The sequence below is a fragment of the Canis lupus genome, chromosome 8, assembly GCF_011100685.1.
Source record: "Canis lupus familiaris isolate Mischka breed German Shepherd chromosome 8, alternate assembly UU_Cfam_GSD_1.0, whole genome shotgun sequence".
NCBI classification, from domain to species: domain Eukaryota; kingdom Metazoa; phylum Chordata; class Mammalia; order Carnivora; family Canidae; genus Canis; species Canis lupus.
Genome location: NC_049229.1, coordinates 46,068,990 through 46,090,690, shown reverse-complemented (window position 1 = coordinate 46,090,690; position 21,701 = coordinate 46,068,990). Strand labels below are relative to the sequence as shown.

The following is a 21,701-nucleotide window of genomic DNA, read 5'->3' as shown; positions in this document are numbered from 1 at the left end:
ATTTTATCAAGCAAAATCCAGAAGTTTATGAAAAATATATCACAGCCAATATTATAATTTCATTTATATAAATTTCAAAATTAGAGCATACTAACAATACAATGATCCTTCATTATCCAGATCTATTTGGTACCCGAGTTCAAACAGTGACAGTCTGAATAATGATTTAGGATACTTATGGGTACCTCAGTTGAGTGTATTTATTTTTTAAGGTAACATACTAATATTAGCCTTTTTTTTTTTTTGGTGTGCTATTCTATGAATTTTGACCTATGTATAGATGTCACTACCACCACCACAATCAGGATACAAAATAGTTCCACTGTAACCTTATAAAACTCCTTTGTGTGACCTCTTTATAGTCATATGCTCCCCCAGCTCTCAATCTTTGGCAACTACTGATCCATTCTCCATCACTATAGTTTTGGGCTTTTTTAGAATGTTATATAAATGGAATCATATAGCATGTAATATTTTGAGATTGGCTTCTTTCACTCAGAAAAATAATTTTGAGGTTCATCTAAGTTAGTTCCTATATCAATGATTCACTCCTTTTCATTGATGAAGATGGGTCTACCACAGTTTGTTCATTCACCCATTGAAGGGCATTTGGGTTGTGTTCAGGCTTTGGAGATTATAAATAAAGTTGTCATATATATTTACAAGTTTTCGTCTGAATGCATGTTTTCATTTCTCTCGGATAAATACCAAAGGAGTGGGATTTTGGGTTAGATGGTAAGCATTTGTCTAACATTATAAGAAATTTCCAGAGTAGCTGCATTTTACCTTTCTCCCAGCAATGTGTGAGTTCCAGTTGCTCTATAGCCTCACTGGCACTTGGTATTGTTAGTATTTTTTATTTTTTATTTTAATTATTCTATAATTTGGGAAGGAAATAGCTATATTTTGATAATGAGAAAACTACCTAAAATTTCATTTTAATTTATTTGTTTTTTAGTTTAGATAAAAGGGACACACACCCATGTGGTAAAATTATGAAGAAAAGAAACTGATTAGGATAAAAAGTAGATAGTGATTACTTATAACCGAAAGGGAGGCAGATGTCATCCATTAGGTTCAGAGGGGCTCTAAGATACTGATGAAATGTTATTTAGGAAGCAAAGGTGGTAGGCACAGGTGGCCCATTTTAATATTATACTTGAAACTATACCCATGTGTTTGCCACATCTCATAGTTAATTTTTTTAATGTCTGAGCATACAATATATACAAAGTACTCAAAGTAATGCAGAAAATATTCTAAAATCACTTCTTTCAAAAGTTCAAGTATAATGAGTTTAAAAACTTAAAATACAAGCATTTTGTAGAATTTGTACGTAAGACTTTCTTAAAGCTTGTTATAACTAAAGTACTTTCTTTAATATATCTGTGCTTGTGTATATCTCATAGGCCAAGTTACTGATGGGCTATCCAGTTCACTAATGAGTTTGTTTTTTTCCAGAAGCCTCAACCTGTACATAGAAGGGTTGGTCATGGTAAGACCATTCTGAATCAGTGGCAAAGAGTAGCTTTCAGAAACCATGACCAGAATTTTACATTAAGAAGCACATTGAATGTATCGTTTTTACTATTCACAAATTCTTAGACACATTCCAGGAAACAATCAAGACTACACAACTCTTTTTAGCAGCCTTCTCCTATTGCCACCAACACTCAAAAGGACAATGTTTACCTGTGACAACACTGGGAATTTTGGAGAGAAAGCTCTTAACTGTTCTGATGGGCACACCACCTGTCTTGTCATCTTGCATCTTCGTAATGATATCTTCAATCTGAAAGCGAATAAAGAAATGTCACTTCCTCCCATAAAGTAATCCTCTGAAAGAGGATAAAGAAATGTCACTTCCTCCCAAAATGAACATGTATGAATATATATGAACAATAGATATAAAAAAAAGTCCTCCACCTAGACAGTCAATAAACACAGTAGCAGGATCTATAATAAACCAAGCACTAGAGGTGGGTGGGGAGGTCATGAGGTTATATACAGGAACATAAAGCATGGTCTAAAGACTCCTAGATCAAGAAGGTAAGGAGGGAAAAATATTAGGATTCCTAATGAACTGATTCCAACATGGAAGTCAATATGTATGCAATGAGATTCCTCCTCTTTCCCACATTTGGTTTATATATAGGCTGAACAATATGAGCTATGTGGCCTTTGGGACCAGTGTAGGATCCAGACAGTATCACAAAGGAGAAAAAAATAAATACTGTAAATCAAGATGTGGAAAGTTCTGATCCAGAGAAATTGGAGGACAGGTTTCAGTGGTTGGTTGCGGTGGTGTGAGCGTGGTCACTTTGAGCCAGGATTAAAGCGGAACTCCTTTTGGACTAAAGAAGACCATACTGCCAAAAGAAAGACCATGGTGGGCTGTGGCTTGAAGCCAGTGAGATTTTATTAATAAAACAATATATTATGTATTTATGTTGAATACAGAACCAAGAGAGAAGATGGATTACTAAGAATATAGGTGCATAAATTGGGAAATCAATTTGTAGCTAAGAATTTACAGGCCAGATGTAATTTCCTGGGCAGAAAGTTTCAGAATAGAATACAGAACAATCTTTGACAAGGACATAGATCTTATTGTTTGGGAAGTTGGGGGTAGGGAGCAACTGGGAAAAGGGAGAAAATGATGTTTAGTTTTATCACATATCTTGTTCCCCTACTCAACAGAATATTTGTGAAACACCAGGATGGGTCCTCTGAGTATTTCCATAAAAGATGCACATAACTTTAAGTCTAGAGATTTAAAACTCTAGCTCATCTAGTCTAACATACTAGTATTGCAATTTGAGGTTGAATTTCTCAAAATCACACAGCAACTTACTTGAAAGATATAAATAACTCATTAGAGACTAGTTAGAATGCAAAATTACTTAATTAAATACAATAGATAAACTATATTAAGAATTTACTATGTGGCACAATATCGTACATATATTAACCTACTTAATTTTCATGATTATTTCATAATCTAGATTCTATGTTACCCTCACTTTTCACATATCAAACCAGGGTAGATCAGGTTATTGTAACAAATAACCCTCAAAATCATAATGGCTGGGTACAAACAAGTTTATTTCTTTCTCATGCTTCAAGTCTATCACAGGTCACCAGGGGGCTTCTGCTCATTGTAGTTATTCTGTGACCCAGGTTGATGGAATGGTCACCATCTTGAATGTTGCTCATCATTGTGCTAGAGGGACAAGAGAGAATTCTGGAGAATCTTGCATTGATTGTCAAATGTTGTAGCCAAGAAACCCTATATACAACACCTTTGCTCACAATTCTTTGGCTAGAACTAGTTACATGGCACCACCCAACTACAAAGGAGCCAGGGGGTTGAGTCTTTTGGGTGCCAGGAGGAAAGGGAAACTGACCATCTGTGAACAGCCCCAATGACCACCACAGAGGTTAAGCAACCTTCTCAAAGTCACACAGCTACCCAGTTGAGTTTAAACACAGCCACAGACTTCAGAGCTCAGGTTTCTAACCCCTGAGCTGTGCTGCCTTCAATAAGATTCCCAGAAAAGTAGCCAAGCAGGAAGACCACTTTCCTCTGGTTATTTCTGGGTTTTTCCGAGAAGTAGTGATAATGAGAAAGAATCTTAAGCTCCTGGCCCTTTAGGGAGTAGATGAATATATCATGCTAAGAATAAAGGTTATTCTCTGAAGACCTACATTCTGGTAAGTGACAGGATAAGAAGATTTTTCATCCACATTCATGTTACCGTCTCAGCTACTGCCCTGCCTTACTGCCCCTCACCTCAGCCCAATGATTTAGAGTAGTCTGAGTATTCCTTACAAATAGTCAAGAAGAGTTATTCCTAGAAAAAATGGTCATATTTTCAAAGTAATCTATGCTTTTGATCTGGTGTGCTATCTGAACCCACATGTATCAGTTACATTGATGCTTTTTATAGAATGGACTCAAAATCATTGGGAATTGGAGGGAAGCCAATATTTCAATTCAGTTACACTCTTGACTTGCCATTAGATGATAGTAATTACCATTCCCTGCTGATGTGGGCTGGATTGAAGGACTGGCTGTGCAGAGGCATGCTCCACAGTTCTTTTCTTCCATGCTCTATGAAGTCATTTCATCCCAACACCAAATCTTAAAAGGACATATTTATTTAAGAATACCTACCTATCTTCTCATGTGGGCTCACAATATGCCAAGATGTATGAGGTATATTATTTATCAGAGGTTATAGCCAGGTCAAAAAGACAACACCCTTAAGGGACCAGAAAGGGAATTACATTGCAGCAATAGTTTACAACACCAGAAATGTGGAAGAATGTTCATTGGTCCCCAATTCTTGACTTCTCCATAGTATTAATATTTATCCAAATCCATGAGTCTGCCCCTTGACCTTTGGGCTTGGCCATGTGACTTGCCTGGCTAATGGGAGGATACTGAACGTGAGGTTAGCAGAGGCCTTCAATGTACCTGCATGGTCATGCTCACCCTCTTCTCCTGCATTCCTATATCAGATAGTTGTCGCAAGGAGGATGAGAGACATCTAGATCAGAAGGGACCCAACCTACAGCCAGATAGGTCAAACCTTAGTTGATCTGCACACTCATGAGTTTATTGTTATATGGCCCTGAGTTTGGGTGGTTTACTATCCAGAAAAATTGTGGCGATAGCTTACTGACACAGCAGGGCTCTAAAATAAATGCACCTATCAAAAATTGCTGAAGCCACACAAACACTTAGTAATAAGAATCAAGAATCCAGAGGTGGGGTATCCTAAAATTCAATGCTTTTTAAGAATGCAGAAATTCCAATAATACCATCCACAATTTACTTAAAAAATTCTTAGGGCCTATACTCGTCTTAGCCCATTCTGTTGTGTCAGGAAAATTTGTGATAGCTGAGTTTGATTCTGGAGCATGGTCCTCTGCAACATCAGCTAATAATACTGCTTCTGATTTTTTTTTTTTTTTGGTCAAGTTTTCTGGTGAGATGCTGAGAGTACAGACCTACCAAAAAATCCAGAGTGGGATCCCAGGAGGCTATATAAATTATAATGGCAAATATTTTCAGAACATCTACAAATGATCAACACTGTCCCCAGTATTATTTTAAATAAATTATCTAATTAATTTCTCAGTCTTAAAAGTTACTTAGTAAAGATCTTGAAATTTAGGCTCAGAAGGTTAGATTTATCCAAGGACAAATGGCTAGTAAGTGGCAAAGTCCAAATTCTTGTCCAAGTCTTCCTGACTCTAATGTCCAAACTCCATCAAATCCAAGATTCCTCTTATTTTTGACCAGTGTCTGCTGACATGCTCTTCAGATGCAAGGCACCTAATACTGTTTGCATTGAAGGGGAAGTTCAGCTCAGTCCTAAGGGGGTGGAGAAGGAAACAGAGAAATTGATCCAGATAATCAGATTATCAACCGTCTCAGAATTTATTTTGGTCCAATGACTGCTGATGCCTAGCTGCTCTGTGTTTTTTCTTCCTTTGTCCCAGAGACTTGGCAAGATTTATCTTCTATGGTGGATCACAGCTCCTGGGTGGGGACTGGGGAGATAGGAAGGTGTCTATTTATATTTTCTTGGTTATTCAGTCCCATCTAACTTCAGACACCTTTTGTTCCTAAAGAAGAGCGACATCAACTTCTTGACATCCTTTAATATGAAGCTCTGTATCATTAGGGAGAATGTTGGACCTAAATTTCCCTGTGCCAATCAATAGACATGGCTGTTATTTGACAGCAAGTAATGCAGAAAAGCTCCTTGACCAACTCATCCGGTTCTGCCTGGATGAGTCCCAACAACCAGGACACCCTCCTACAAAGGAGCTCAAGACTCAGCACTGACATGCACGTAGAACATTCTTCCAAAGAGCAGGGAAAATGGGAACCGTTACACTATAGGGTGGGTTTCCTTTGAATTGAGGAATATCATGAGACAGTAGACATAATTCACTGATATAACTGTGGTGTGTAAGAGGAGTGGGGAGAAGCAACCACCTTTCCACAAAGTGAGGCCGAAGCAGGACTGCAGGAGGAACACTGGTCTGAGGCCCAGGAGAAAGGCTAGCCTCAGCTTCACTGATTTGCTGTGTCAACCTTGGACAAGTTACTTAACCTCTCTGGATATAGTGCCCTCATCTCTACAGTGATAGGCCTGATGGCTAAACTAAGATTTCTAGTTCTAAGACACAAGAACTTTCCCTGACTTGACAAATGTAAGGCTGTGTCTGCAAGAAAAGGACAGGACAGGCAATCACGTCTCTGGCTTTCCATTCTCCCTGCTGCCCATTGGCCAGATGGCTCCATACAGAACTCTTCCCTGGGCTGAGGTGCAAGGTGATGTGCACAGCAGGACCGGGAAGTTTTGGCGTTTTCAGAAATCATTTTGGACAAACGGCATTAGAAGCCAGACAGAGACATGATCTAAAGAGGCCCTGACACTGTTCCTTACTGATCAGTTCCTTGCCTGCTCATCTCTGCTTATACAGATGACACTCCCAACAGAAATGACAAAAGGCCAATATTAGTTTTGTTTGTGTAAATTAATTATCCAATGAACTGATTTATTTAGCTCCTCCAATTTTTCCTCAGTGGAAGATTAAAAAACTTCAAGAATAGGAAAACTATATTGCCATTATTAAAAATATATATATATACCCACAACAATTTTAGCAAAAAAGTATGCCTCAGGCGTGAAGGTCTTTTCTATTGAAGCGTTTCATCTTGACTTTGCAATCAATTGCCTATTTCTCGCCACTAATGCCTGTCATTCCAGCTCCTGCATTTCATTAAAGACCCTTTCTGTTTTGGTGTCTATGAATGAGTGAAAATGACTCTTTGGACACATCTTATCAGCCCAGAGGCAGGAATCAGAGCTGGCAAATGATAATCATATTTCTTAATCCAAAATGTGTATGCTTCACTGAGCATGCTCTGTCCCCATATGTGTTCCATAAGATCAGGCTATTTTTCATTTTTATTTTTAAAAACATAGCACTTTGCTATTTTCAACTTATAAATGTACTCAGCTTCACTTACCGGGTTAGTGGACATTTATTGAGCGCCTACAAAGTGCCAGGCACAATTTTAGTTTCTACAGTTACAGAAGTGGGTAAAAGTCTGTTCCCTTTCATTGTGGACTAATACAGTTCAGAAAGATTCTGGCATCGGGGTTCAAAGTTAAGGATGTGGCAGCGGAGCCAAGTACAGGCTCAAAAGAGCTTGACAGTGAAACACTAAGGAATACTACTTTCAGAGGTCATCAAAAAGGGGAACCCCCCCTCCCTCTTTCACCATCCCATTCAAAAGATGGTGATTTCAACAGCAGGAGGGGAATCCTCAGAGTCCTTGTGCTAGCTATGACAGTGACTGAAATGCCTGTTAATTTATTTTCAGTTAAACTTACTTCTGAATCATTGTATCAGCCTGAAATACTTTTGATAAAAGTTAAAAAAAAAATCCAACCTCTAAACATTGGGAATTATTTTTCCCACATAACAAGCAATGTGTGCATGGATGGCTGATAGCATTACTGGGGTTATGCAATTCTATGTGAATCATCATCTTGGCCTTTCCCTCGTGCTTGCCAGAGAGTGGCCTCAGCTCTAGGCATCACTTCTACCTTTGACAACAAGAAGAAAGGCAGGAAGAAGGGCAGAGTGTTGGTAGAAGCACACACCTTCCCAGAAGAGGCCAAGAGATCTGTGCTCTAGTCTCATTGGCCAGAGCATGTTGCATGGTAAAGGGAGCTGGGCAAAGGGTATTCAGTTTATCCAGCCTCCATACCACATGGAAGCATGGGAGAGGGGGAATAAAAACAGGGTTGGGTTCACCAAATAACATTGTCCGCCACAAAGATCCTGTATTAAAGAACATTCATAAAGGATGACCGGGCAGGCCTGACTCCTCTCTGATCTGTTCTCCATATTGTAGCTTGTGTGATATCCTTAAAGGAAAAAATTCATCCTTTAACTCCCCTGCTTAAAATCTGTCTATGGTTTCTCAGTGCTTGTTCTGTTATAAGGTCTGTTAGGACCCTCTGTCTTTTCTCTATATCAATTATCACTTTAACTTGTGCTTGCTTTTCCCATTTGACTATTTTTCTGATCATTTAATCCTAATAGTAGGTGCTCAGTAAATATTTGCTGATGAATAATTATATGAATGACACGAGTGCTATTCTATTCCTTTTTTAAATTGAAGAATAATTGACATACAATATTATACTAGTTTCAGATGTACAACATAGTGATTCAATATTTATATATAAAATGGTCACCACAATAAACCTAGTTACCAACTGTCACCAGACCCAGTTGCTACATTATTGACTATATTCCCTATGCTGTACTCTACATCCCCTTGTCTTTATTTTATAACTGTAAGATTATACCTCTTAATCCCCTTCACCTGTTTTGCCCATCCCTCCATCTCCCTACCCACCAGTTTGTTCTCTGTATCAGCCACCAGTGAATAAAAGACAGTCTGTTCTCTCTCATCATGGATCATCAGTTTGTTCTTTGTATCAATGAGTTTGTTTGCACTTGTTTTGTTTGTTCATTTGCTTTGTTTTCCACATTTAAGTGAAGTCATATGTCTTTCTCTCTTATTTCTCTTAGCATAATGGTCTCAAAGTCCATCCATATTCCTGCAGATGGCAAGATTTCATTCTGTTTTTATGGCTGAGTAATATCCCATTATGGATGGATGGATGGATGGATGGATGGATAGATATAGATATATTTCATATATATATAATTTTCTTTATCCATTCACCTATTGAGGGACATTGAAATTGCTTCCATCTCATGCGTACTATTTTTTTTAAGGAGAGAGAGACAAAGCATGTATGTGTGCGCAGGGTTGGGGAGGGTCAGAGGGAGATGGAAAGAGAGAATCTCAAGCAGGCTTCATGCCCAGTGCAGAGCCTGACATGGGGATTGATATCATGACCTGAGCTGAAATCAAGTGTCGCATACTTAATAACTGAGCCATCCCGGCACCCACCATAAGCATTATATTCTTCAAGAACTTTGTCTTGGATTCCAGCATTAAATGGGATGCTTAATATATTAGTATCTTATGGGTAGTAATATCTGAACTTTATTTTTTTTAAATTTTTATTTATTTATGATAGTCACACAGAGAGAGAGAGAGAGGCAGAGACACAGGCAGAGGGAGAAGCAGGCTCCATGCACCAGGAGCCCGATGTGGGATTCGATCCCGGGTCTCCAGGATCGCGCCCTGGGCCAAAGGCAGGTGCTAAACTGCTGCGCCACCCAGGGATCCCTAATATCTGAACTTTAAAGTGAACTTGGTGTTTACATTTTTAAAGATCATTCTGCTTTGGAAATGAATTAAATAAATGAATCTTAGCAACAATGTTCAAAGAATTGTTCAATAAGCACCCGAGTATCAGTTGACCTTAGAGCAGCTCCCTAGTGTACTATGCCTGACATTACCCAGGGGCAATGCCAGGGTAAAAGGACAAAGTTGTTTTACTTGTATTGTCTCCTGGAAGCTTATTTTTATGGTCTTAGTATTACTATATGTAGTGCTTCATAAATTACTTTTATGGAAAACATTTTCCCCCATTTACTTGAAGAGAAAAACAGACAAGAATGACGTTTTTGGTTAGTGAAAAAATGGTTTACTGATGATATTTTAGAGCAAATGACTCCCCTCAGCTTGAAGGAATGGCAAAGCTTTAGAAGGCATAGTGTCTCTTGTATAAGCATCTATGTTTGCTTGGAAATAAGTGGAGCGGGTCCTTTGGGTGAGCCATAGAATAAGGAATCTCTGACTGCAGAAGGCCAGCTATGAGGAAAAGGGACACTGATCAAGAATACGTTCTAGCAATGGGAAAAGACCTAAAATCTCTATTGTAATCTTCTCAAATTGCCCTAATTTGCATGCCATCTGCTTCTCATTCTCCACCCTTTATAAAAAAAACACACACTGATACTTAGGGCAAGCAAATTGTCCAAGGCCACATGAGGCTGTTGAATAATGATATCACTGGTATCAAACCCAGGCAGTCTTGCCCCAGAGCTGTCTCCTGGGATCACTATCCCAGATGTCAGGGCAACTTCCAAGCAGACCCTGGTTCACCTAAGTCTTTAGCATAGTGGAAGAAAATGCAGATGATGAGGCCACATCTTATGCTTCAACGTTTAGTACACAGTGTGGAAGGCAGAAACAATGATCCCCTCAAAAGTTGTCCACATTCTAATTGCTGGAAACTGTGAGGATGTTACTTTGTATGGCAACAGAGACTTTGCGGGTGTGATTCAAGTTAAGGACCTTGAGGTGGGTGAATGATTATCCTGGTGAGTGTAGGTGCACTCAGTCTAATCATCTTGAAAGATGAAGACTCTTCCCAGCTAAGTCATTTAGAGAGAGATGTGACCACAGAAAAAAATGTCCGAGACATGAGACTCTGCTGGCTTTAAAGATGAAGGAACAGACTATAAGGCAAAGAATGTGGTGACCCCTTGGAAAAAGGCAAGGAAACAGATCGTCTCCTAGAGCCTTCAAAAGGTATGCAGTCCAGCCAAGATCTTGATTTTAGCCCAGAGACCCCCACATCAGACTTCGGACAACAAGAACTATACTATAGTAAATGTATCTTGTGTTAAACTATTGAGCCTAAGGTAATTTGTTATAGCAGCAGTAGAAAACTAATACATATAGTGACCCATACTCATGAATAAATGTCTGGAAAATCAGTAGTCTGCATTGTTTCCAAAACAGATTAGTATTTTGGAGAGGAAGTGGGTGGATTTCCCCACTGTTCCATCTGAACAGCTTAACAGACAAACCAAGGAATTGTGATAGTCTGCTTGGGGGAAGATGTCAGAGTTGAGGACAACAAAAACATCTGTCTATAACCTGAAGTAATTGCTTCCATGACATTTTAAACGCTTCAGTTTCCGGTCTACCTGGGACCAATTAGATGGTGGCTCAGAGGTTACTTTTAAGGGCTTCTTAAGTGGCCCATTAATTAATGCCAACACAACATTCTATACATGGAAAAACAAATATCCTTTTTTATTTCCCATCTCAAATTTTATCTTGCCACATTCTTCAACCTGGCCCGCCAAGGGAGAACTAGCCCACAAGGAATATGACGTGGCAACACAGCCCAAATAATTAGGTAAGCAGGATAAAATGCTCCAAATGTGAATATATATCTTTTCATATTAAGTTTCTATAGAAAGATTCTAGTTTTAACATGCATATCACCTTCCCCTTACTGCTGGAAAGAGCCTAACAATACTTTTGTTTCCAAGGAAAAACCAGTCCACCCAGTGTCCTAGAATATCGCTGCAATTTTTTTCCGCTTGGAAAGGATTGAAGGACATGAGACTTGTCCTCCCTCTGACCCCAAGGACATCCTGGATGCTGAAATCACTTATTCTTTCTGGCTCACTTCCTTTCTGACTCTACCTCAACACCCTGTCCTACTCCAAACTGAACAACTGAAATGGCAACTAGAATGAATTTCAGGGCCTGAAATAATTTATGTAAATTATCCCCTCCTCAGAAACCTGTGGTGGCTCCCTCCTGCCACAAAATAAATGCCAGGTTTCCTCCTACGGAATTCAGGGTCCTTTATTATTTGGTGTCAAACTAACTTTCCAGCATCAACTCCTATAATGCTTTTTGTTTCTGGACACACCTATCTGCAAAAATTCCCTGCTCTCTCTCTTGGCCCACACTATGCTTCATCTAACCTACTGCAAACCCACCTGGATCCTAGTCATACTTCTAGGTCTTGCTCCAAAGCAAGCCCCTCTTCTAGGAAATGACCCTTGATGTTTCCAGTCCATGCACACATATGCATTATAAATTGTCTATATTTCTTGCTCCCCTTTTTCCATTCCAAGGATGTGAGGCAAGAACCAGAAGTTGCCTGCTTTGCTCAGGACTGCCTGTTACAGAAGAACCTGAGGTGGCACCACTTCTTGGTGCTAAGCATCTCATTGAAGTTGGCCATGGTACCACCCTTGGTCCTCGAGGGCTCATCCTGCCTACCTCTCCTCAGCTCGGTGAGTGTGATTTTACGTAGTGTGAGTTCATCTGTCCCCCCTCCCTGGCCTGACCCAAGGGGCATGCTCTTCATTTCTTCAGATCACAGCCTCTCTGCACCCAAATGTGTCATTTTCTCTTCCTGGGGCCTTTTCTTTGATTATACCATTCTTCATGTCTGGTGCCCGAGCTGCTCCAGTGAGTGCAAGAGTCACCCCTGAGGGAGGAGACTGAGATAAATCACAGTGGGGTGGGGGGAGCTTCCATAGAGGCAAAATCAGGCAAAGCAGTCCTAAAGGAGAAATGGGAGGTGAATCATTGCTTGTTCCAAATATATTTGAATACTCACGATGTGCTAGGGGCTGGGAAACCAGACAGGCAGGTCCTTCCCTCGCTGCTCACCTTTTAGTTGGGGAGGCCCCTCCAGGATGTTTAATGAGCCAAAGGAAAAAGGGGTACAGTCCCCAAGGGGGCCATGCAAAAGATTTTGCAATGACACCATTAACTTCAGGTGATTCCTGCCTCTTCTCCTGAGGAAGCCCCTTAGCCACTGCCCATAGCATCCAGCATCCTACTGGACCCCATGGGCAGGGCTCTGGACAACTGATTTGTGCTGCCAGTGGGCAAAGCAAGGCTTCCAATTGGGGTCTCATATCTCAAGGCTCTCCTGTGGATAATTAATGCTACTTCTGAATATACAGCCCCAGGGGCTGATGTTTTCTGGAATACATACCTAAGTGATGCCGTACGGACTCCCCTTCCTGGGCTGAACTGACTGCCCAGAGGTTGTGATCCCACCTGCAGAGTTCGAGTCCTTCCCCTCCCTACATTCCTGTACCAGAAAGCGCCCCCTTGCATGCCCTTTCTCCCTCCTTACTCGAAGAAGACCATGGCACACTCGGGTCTTTCTGAAATGGCTGGCCTCTCTCATTACAGCCACCAAGGGATTAAACAGAACAGGTCAAGGAATCATGGGTAATTTCATCCTCTTCTTAAGCTTGATATTTCCCCAAATTTCTTTAAAATCAAGGAACCACTTTATTTCCAAGAACAGCAATTTATTTCTAAGATTTAAATGAGTATATAGGCAAAAGTTCTTAGCACATAGATAGTTGCTCCCGAGAAATGTTACTCTCTCCTCCTTCATAATAGATTTTAATTTCTTTCTCCATCTGAGGCAAGGGAGTAACCACAGGAGGTTCTACTGCTCCCTGGAGATTATAAGGGAGCCTCTGAGGACAGCAGCTGCTCCTGGAGAGCCACGCTTTCCAAACAGGTGTCCCTAAAGTCACTTCTCACTGAATGGGACCCACTTTGCATAGGTTTCCAACTACAGAGAAAATTATTATTTCATTACCCAGCTCTGTATTAGCCTGAGCTCCCCAGAGCAGTCTTATTTTGGCCTTAGATCCCAAGTCCCACCACAAGCCAGGATAAGCAGCAGAATTTGCCAAGGGGGGGGGGGGGTGCATATCTGCCTAAAGGAAGGACAAGCTTTGCATGCCCAGGAACAGGTGTTCTTTTTAATCTCCAAGCCCTTTGCCTACTGCTCCTGAAATTACAGACTGAAAGAAAAACTTTCATCTTCAAGAAAATGAGATTTAAGGCAGTATGCATCTCTCCGATTTAATTCTGATTTTATTCTAAGGAGCTTGAGCAACTCAGGGAAGCATCTGATGGACCGTCGGAAAACCCGGGGTAAATACCCATATCTGAAAATAAAACAGGCGAGCCCCCAGGGAGAATGGCAGGGTCATTTGCCAATGACTTCTATTTATCACTCAGATTAAGTAGCTTTTGTAGTTATTATTATTATTATTATTATTATTATTATTATTATTACAGTCTCCCTGCATCTCTTCTGCAGCAGGAAGGCAAGAAAGCATCAGGTGGTGCCTGCATGCTGACCAGTCAGGTAGGCTCTAGGAGCCATGGGGGCCCAGCCCCCACCTATGGGGGAGGCAGGTGGGTGGGAACGTGGTCCTCCTGCTTGCCAGTCATTAGTCCATGCTGCCTACCTCACAGTCATCAGGAGGAACAGAGGAGAAAAAGATTGTAAGTAGAAACTTATGTTTCTTTCCAATAAAACTATCTGTGCCTCTTTCCAATAAAAAGAAATTTCTTTCTCTACTTACGGATTAAGGAGTTGCGGGGATCTAGGAGGTGTGGGGGGGGGATACCTATCAAGAAACTACTGGATTTGAAACACTGACCATGACAATTTGGGAGGCAGTGGGTTTTGTCCCTCACCTGAGGAGGGCTTTCACAGGGCCTAAGTCACCTGGGGAGGGGTGTCTACTAGGTCAATGGCTGGTGGGTGAGGGGCAATTTCAGCCCTGACTCCGCTGACTCACAGCAGAAAGACCCAGTCTCAGGTGTGACTTCCACAAGTTGGCTCTTGCTTCACAGGAACCCCCTGCTGCATGGTGATGTTCTTCATATGCCTCATTGTGAAGCCCCTGGTTATGGCTGAACAGTTATTTCAGCCATATTATACATATATTTCAGTATAATATTTCAAATTATACCTCTGTTACTTCAGAATGGGACCTTGTTTGGAGATAGGGTCTTTGTAGAGCTCATCATGTTAAAATGATGCCATCAAGTTGGGTTCTAATCCAATAAGACTTATACAAAGGGGATATCTGGACCCAGAGATGTGTAAAGGCAAGATGTGAAGAGACAGGGAGGAGACAGTCTCCTCAAGCCAAGGAGAAAGGCCTGGGACACATCCATCCCTCGCAGCTTTTGGAAGGAAGCAGCCCTATTGACTCCTTGATTCTCGATTTGGAGACTCTAGAACTTTGAGACAAAACTTTTATGTAGTTTAGGCCACTCAGCCTGCAACATTTTGTTACAGCCCTAGCACACTGATACACTCCTCCTGACTACAGGCCACAGACTTTAATTTTTCCAGCTATTTCCGTTCAGCATGCAATGAAAACAATTTCCTCTCATGCTCTCTTCCTCCCCATCTCCTTTCCCTTCCTGGGCTCCCTTTCCCCAAACACACACACACACACACACACACACACACACACACACACTGTCCCAGGAGATGATGACTAATTATATTCAGATTAGACAGTGTTCCATGAGCAAAATTAACTAATTTGACATCTTGTGTATTGTCTGGTCCCCAGGAAGCCACACAGCATACTACTTTGAAGCTCTGGCTTTCTGAAAGCCAAGACTACGTCTAACATTAGGTTTGGGATTCACAGACCAGATGCATAACTAGGAAGGTCAGGAAGACTCTTGTTTTCCAGAATCAAGAGTAAAGAGTATCACAATTAGAGTTGGTCTTTTGTTTGTTCTAAAATTATCTGTGATAAGGAATATATAGAAACTCCTACACGTACAGCACAGACATATAGATGAACACCATGCAAATAATTTGAGAGATAAATGACTTAGCAGCCCAAATGTAAACTAATTTGCCATTGAATCAACTGGAAACTTAAAATGTATTGTGACAACAAACAAACGAACAAAACCCAAAAAGTTAATTTGATCTTAGGATGCATTAGCAGAAACATATTGCCCTTAATGAGGGAGGTGATAGGGCCCTCATCTGTACTGATGAGGCTGCACTTAAAAATGCCAAGTTCCCTTCTAGCACCAGACTGAAGAGGACCCACCAACTGTAGTGAACATAAAAGCAAGTGACCTAGATCTTAATGAAAGCATTAAATGGCAGAGGTAGAAGTTGGTAGGGCAGTGATTACTCCTTTATCCCAAATATCAACTTAAAAAGAAAAATACACACAGTAAAAAATGTGTTTGCTCTGTAAATGCAGCTTCCAAGCAAGGACCACAGCCCTTTCTTTCTATGTAGAGATTCTGGAGATGCTACTGCCCAACTCTTAAAGCACTTCTTGAGTCAAGTCATGGCCCCTAGAAGCTGCTTTTGCAACCTAAAATGATCCTAAGTCAGTTTGGAAGAGAAATTTGTTAGTCCATGAGCTTAGCCCTCCCTGGGGTGAGTCAGTCCATCCAATGAGCTAACTTTTACCAGGGAACTGAGAGAAGAGGACCACAAAGAAGACCGGGGACTGAGGGAAGTGAGGATGTGGCAGGAGGGGGGAGCCTGAGACTTGAATTCTAAGGTAGGGAAGGTCCAGGTGAGGGGCTGCAAGCAGAAGGGGTGTGGGTGACAGTGGGATAGAAGGATCCCTCAGAGCCTGGCAGGGGTGGGGGGCACAGTGTCCTGGAGGCAGGAGAGATGTCTCATCTCATAAGTCCTCAGAGTGGCCTTTCTACATGTGGGTCTTACCCTTGCTTTGTCATGAGGGAATCACTTCCCCTTCCAGGGTCTTAGTCTCCTTGTGAATGAATCGGACTGGCTGCATCATGGAACATGGTTTTGCAGAAAATGTTTAAGACAGATAAATTCCCTCATTTCCCTGAAATCCCAGTGCTGGTATGGGTACCTTTTGGGTTTCTGGGTATTTCCAGGCCCATCTGGACCAGCTTGCTTCATCCCTCCTACCTACAAGGTAATGATGGCTCCATGGGGAGGGGTGGAGAAATGAGGAAGAAGCGCTCCCTGTCCCTGGCCTACCCTGTGGCCTAAACCTCTTAGCCACCTGCTCTGCCTCTCCCCAAGTCAGCATAGGGTTCAAACGAGACGAGACGTATGGGAAGCTCTTTCGAGAGCTGGGAGGGGCTATGCTCAGGCTGCCCCAGGCCCAGCTGCCCCTGGGGAGAGGTGGGTTCTGCCATAGTGGGGGGCCTTAGGGGGATGGACAGCACCATCTGAAATATAAGTGAGTTCTCAAACATGTCCCTTTTATCCCCAAGGGGGGGCCTCCTTTTGGACCATTGACTTGCTGGCTCAGACATTCTCCCTGGATGTTACAGGAACCTGGAGAGGTGGGGGGGCAGAGGGTTTAGGAGGGCACAGGGCAGGATGGAGGGAAACTGTACAACCTGCATTTGCAATAATGTGTGTGTCACAGAGAGAGGAAGCTTCCATTTGATAATAACTTCTGACAGGTAAAAAGCCTTTGCCATCACGTAGGTCATTTTGGGATGAGGAGATTTGATGGGAATAGAAATGGGATGCGTGTGTGCTTATGTCCATGTGTGCATGCACGTGAGTGTGCGTGTGAACGTGTTACCTTGCAGTGCTGGAGATAGCTCAGCCTGTGGGCATTTCGATGTCAGGGGCTCCTCAGGCCCTGAGGGAAGGAGAGCCCTTGAGGAATGTGACGGCAAGAGTGAGTGCCTCCTCGAAGTCACTGGGGGCATCGGGAAGGGCCCTCTCCCAGGTTTGGTGCTCGCCTGGGGCCCAGAGCAAAACACTTGGGGTTTGAGCCCCAAGCACCGGCTGCGGGAAACACTTCATAAATCTAGCACCATGCAGAGAGTGGCTGGGAGAGGCAAGATTTTGACAGTGGAAAATCATTGATGGGGCAAAATACAGCAGTGGGGACTATGTCCAGAGGACACAAAGAAGCCAAGGAGCTGCCTAGAGTTCTGAGCACTTGCAGAAGCAGGCAGGACAGTGATTGCCATCTGCCTGGGAGGCAACAGCATTCTCCTGGCGACATACCAATGAGGGCCCCTGCCCTCTCTGGTTTCTCCCCTAGCTGCCAGTCCTGCCCTATGGCTCAGGCAGGAGCTGACTGCATTCCCAAGTGCGTGTTCAGAGTTGAAAAAGCTCAGACAAAGCATCAACAAAGACCTTGACTTGATTCGATTTCAGAATAGTAATTTTTTTCTAAATTACCATTTAGTGCACACAGCAGTCAGATCACTGTGCATCCCTGAAGCATGTCCTGTTCCCATGGAGGACAGTAAAGGTAGGGGTGGGCCTGAGGCCTGAGATCCACAATTGGCCCCCCATGGACCAAGACGCATGCAGAACTCAGCCTTGCCTCTAGAAAGCTGCATTACTGTGGGCAAGTCCCTAATAGCTCTGTGCCTCAGTTTCCTTTTGCAAACAAAAGGGTTTCAATGGCTTCTGAAACCTGCTCTTCCAGTTTCTACAATTTTGTCCACCCAAGATAGAGCTCCTCACAGCTGCTCAGGACAGACACAGACAGGAAATGCTGCTGCCACCACCTGACCCCCAACCCCTTGCCCTTGTCTCTTGGTGCAGCCTCTCCCCTTCCTCCACAAGAGAGGCTGGTTTCCAGCCCTGGGTGAGGAAGCGTGCCTCCATTCTGGGGTCTCAAATCAGGACATCTCCCCACATTCTCCAGCAGGTCAACCGGTAATAAAGGTGATATTTTGATTTTCCCATACCTCATTCTTCCCTTGCTTTCATTGCATCCAAACTCCGGTGGAAACTGGGGGTGTCATTATTAAATGAACTCCTAAACCCCAGCAATAACCCTCAGGTTCACAGCGTGAGGGCAAACCTACCGCCTGGGTGCAAACACTGCCAGCTCTCTTTATTGGCAAAGTTTTGCAGGGCCCTGCAAAACTCCATTCTAGTTTGTGAGCCATCTGGAGCCTGTAGGAGCTAAGTTCAAGTTGTTCTCAAGGAGACCTGGTGCTGGCAACGGCCCACAGTGTCTGGCAGACAGTTTCCACAGCCAAGTGGAAGTTCAGGGCTGCAAACAGTACCTCCAGAGTAACTTGGGGCTGGACCGTGTCTAGCCAGACACAGAGCCAAGAGTCCTTTCGGTTAAATAATTCACAAGCCACCCCTGGGTATATAGACACAGCCCTGTCTAATGTGGGCTGACAGGTGATTTCATGCATCATTTAACTCTTTGCATTGCAGAGGAATGCAACAGATTAGATAATCGGAATAATTTCACCTTTGTAAACAATTTTTTTTTTCTCTCTCTAAGGAACAAAATACCGCAAATGTGAACTGTGAAAGAAGCATTCATCTGGAGAGGCCATGGAGAAATACAAAATTGGGTATTTGTTACAAAAATAAATTGGACAAACCCCTTTCTCTCTTCTATTGGGAGTAGTCTTAAAGAGAGGTTCTCAAGGGCAGAGGGAGATACTGCTTGTGCAGGCATCGAAGGAAGTTCAGTGAAAGAAAAGAATGAGTGGAAAAGAGAGAAGGAGGGGGGAAGTGGGAGAGGGAGGAAGAAGAAGAGAGAAAGAGACAGAGACAGAAAGAGAGACAGAGACAGAGAAAGAATGGGGACAAAAGAAAAAGGCAGCACACCCTTGACCTTGGAGCTTTGGTCTGAAAGGAACACTGAAGCCCCAGGCCAGGCAGCCCTTGCCTGACACCAAGTGGAAATGCAGCTCTGTAGGCTGCCCTCCCTGGACAAAACTCTCCAACAGGATTTCATCCTATTCAACCCTCTATAATAACCAGTTAGCTGGGCAGTCCCGTCTCGCAAAGCAGAGGACAGGGACAAACCCTGTAAGAACACACAGCCTCATAGTTATTCCCAGATTGCAAATGAACAGCTCCATCTTCCTGACATTAGGTGTGGGTGTGCTTTACCACAGCAGTGGGAAAAGCGTCCTGAGTCTTCCTGACCACCGCTTTCAGCCAGGCAGCCTTCTGTGCCCAGCACAATCCCGGGCCTGTCGCTTGCCTTGATTGCATCCCTCTGTGGACTGACCCCTCCAGATGGGCTCTGCTGAAAGCCCTCGCTTGCCTGGGCTGGCAGCCCTGCCTGCATCATCTCTGATAAACGGATTAGCTGGGGGGAGGGGAAGCTCTGCTCCAAGGCACCCTGCAGACCACTGGGCTCTGGAAAGAGGTAAGACTGACAAAAACACACATCTTGTCTGTGCAGATGGGACACACCAAAAACTTTTAAAATGTCACCTCCATCTGGCCAGGAGTCTCTAAGTCCCATGCAAGGCTGCTGTGAGATGGTTTGGAACTCGTTCTGATGAGCATGCCATATTAAGCTGAGATGTGGGCCCAGTGGATCTGAAATGAAATAGCCGTTCCCTTGCACAGATTTTCAAATCCTGCTTAGCGGAGGTATAGGAGAAGTTAATGCCCTTGCAGATGAATCAAACTCAGGGAGAGACATGGCAAATGCCTCGATTTTTCAACCTGTCAACAACGTCCCTGGTATGGGTGGGGGAGACCATGCTAAGTCCTCACCCAGCATCCCATTTCCCCATTCAGGAGTATGCAGAGTGCTGCTGCCCTAAGGCACTCACCGAGGTTCTCAAGCGCTTCTCCCTCGTTTATAGTCTGCTCTTCATAGCAGAGGGGTGCTGCAGGGTACACTCAAAATCACAGACATGCCAATGAAAGACAGCAAGAGCTTGGAAAACCTCCTTGGCAGAAGCATCGCTCCTTCCATGGGGCCTCCCTAGCACCCCATGGGCTGTGTGTTACACACACACATGGTGGGCATCTAATACATGCATTTAATGTAGTCATTGTCACGGTCAAAGCCCTCCAAGTAGGGGGAAAAGTGGCTGAACGTTTAAAACCAAACTGGGCTGGAGTCGCAGTAGCAGAGCCTAGCAAGACTCTGGACGTTGGAGAGACCAATGTACCTACAATGTCCATCCCTCACTGACACTCTGCACCTGCTGCGTGTGGTATTGTGGACAACACAAAATGTACACAATACTGTCAAGGAGTTAATAGTTCACCTCATGCGAGCTTTTAGTTTTTAAGATTTTATATATATGAGAGACAGAGGGAGGGGGAAAGAGAGAGAGAGAGAGAGAGAACGAACAAGAGCAGGGAAAGGGGCAGAAAGAGAAGCAGACTCTGCTAAGAGGGGAGCCCGTGGTAACCCAATGGACCCGGGGCTGGATGCCAAGACCCTGAGCTTAATGCAGCCACTCAACCGACTGAACCATCCAGGTGCCCCCACGTGGGAGTCTTTACTCCACTTAGAAGTTTGATGGAGTGGCCTCTGACCTCAAAATTCATTATGGAGACAAGGGCAGTAAGTTGTGTCAGAAGTGATAAGGAGAAAGGCTGCCCTATGACATCCTCCCAGGACAGTTTTTTAAAAAAGATTTTATTTATTTATTTATTCATGAGAGACACAGAGAGAGAGAGGCAGAGACAAAGGCAGAGGGAGAAGCAGGCTCCCTGCAGGGAGCCCGAAGGGGGACTTGATCTCAGGATCTCGGGATCATGACCTGAGCCGAAGGCAGATGTTCAACCGCTGAGCCACCCAGAGGCCCCTTCAGTTCACTTTCTACCATGAAGTGGCTTTGGCTCGAGTTACCAGAGTCATTGATTCATCTGTCAGTTTGTAAGGACTTTGAAGGTAGAGACCATTTCTTGCTCCTTGCACAAGTAAATGTCTAGTACTCTTCCAAAAATATTTGTTGGGTGCCTAGCATGGATTGCATGCTTGTCTAGACTGATTGTAATTAATCCAGATAGCAGCTCTGTAGGGTATTCTCTTTTAAGGTGATGCTATGGAAGGGCAGAGAAGTAAAGCACAGGACTGCTAAGTGGCAGTCAGGAGGGACAGAGAGGGGTTTGAACCCAGGTCTCTGAGATCCAAGGCCAGTACAAAATAGTACTTTGGCAGCTTTAGTCCATTTCATCTTATTCTAGTTGTGCCAAGGACTAGTTAACACCTGGACTTGGCTCTTGAAATAAAAAGTGTTATTTTCCAGCAGGGGAAGAGGTATGCCTGACTGGTGATGTATACTGTCCTCCCTTGTACTTAATTATGCCTAAGGAAGCCAGATGTTGAAGTCATTTGTGTATTACAAAGAAAATTAAAAACACAGC

General features: G+C 43.1%; 1 protein-coding gene across 13 annotated transcripts in view; it reads right to left on the bottom strand.

Annotated features, from left to right (window-relative positions):
• RGS6 (regulator of G protein signaling 6) overlaps positions 1-21,701 on the bottom strand; it is a 579,647-nt gene that overhangs the window by 181,954 nt on the left and 375,992 nt on the right. For all 13 annotated transcript variants that reach the window (XM_038545148.1, XM_038545144.1, XM_038545146.1 and 10 more), the window contains one exon: positions 1,693-1,792. In XM_038545148.1, the coding sequence (XP_038401076.1) occupies positions 1,693-1,792 (100 nt within the window). The remainder of the gene's footprint in view (positions 1-1,692; positions 1,793-21,701) is intronic.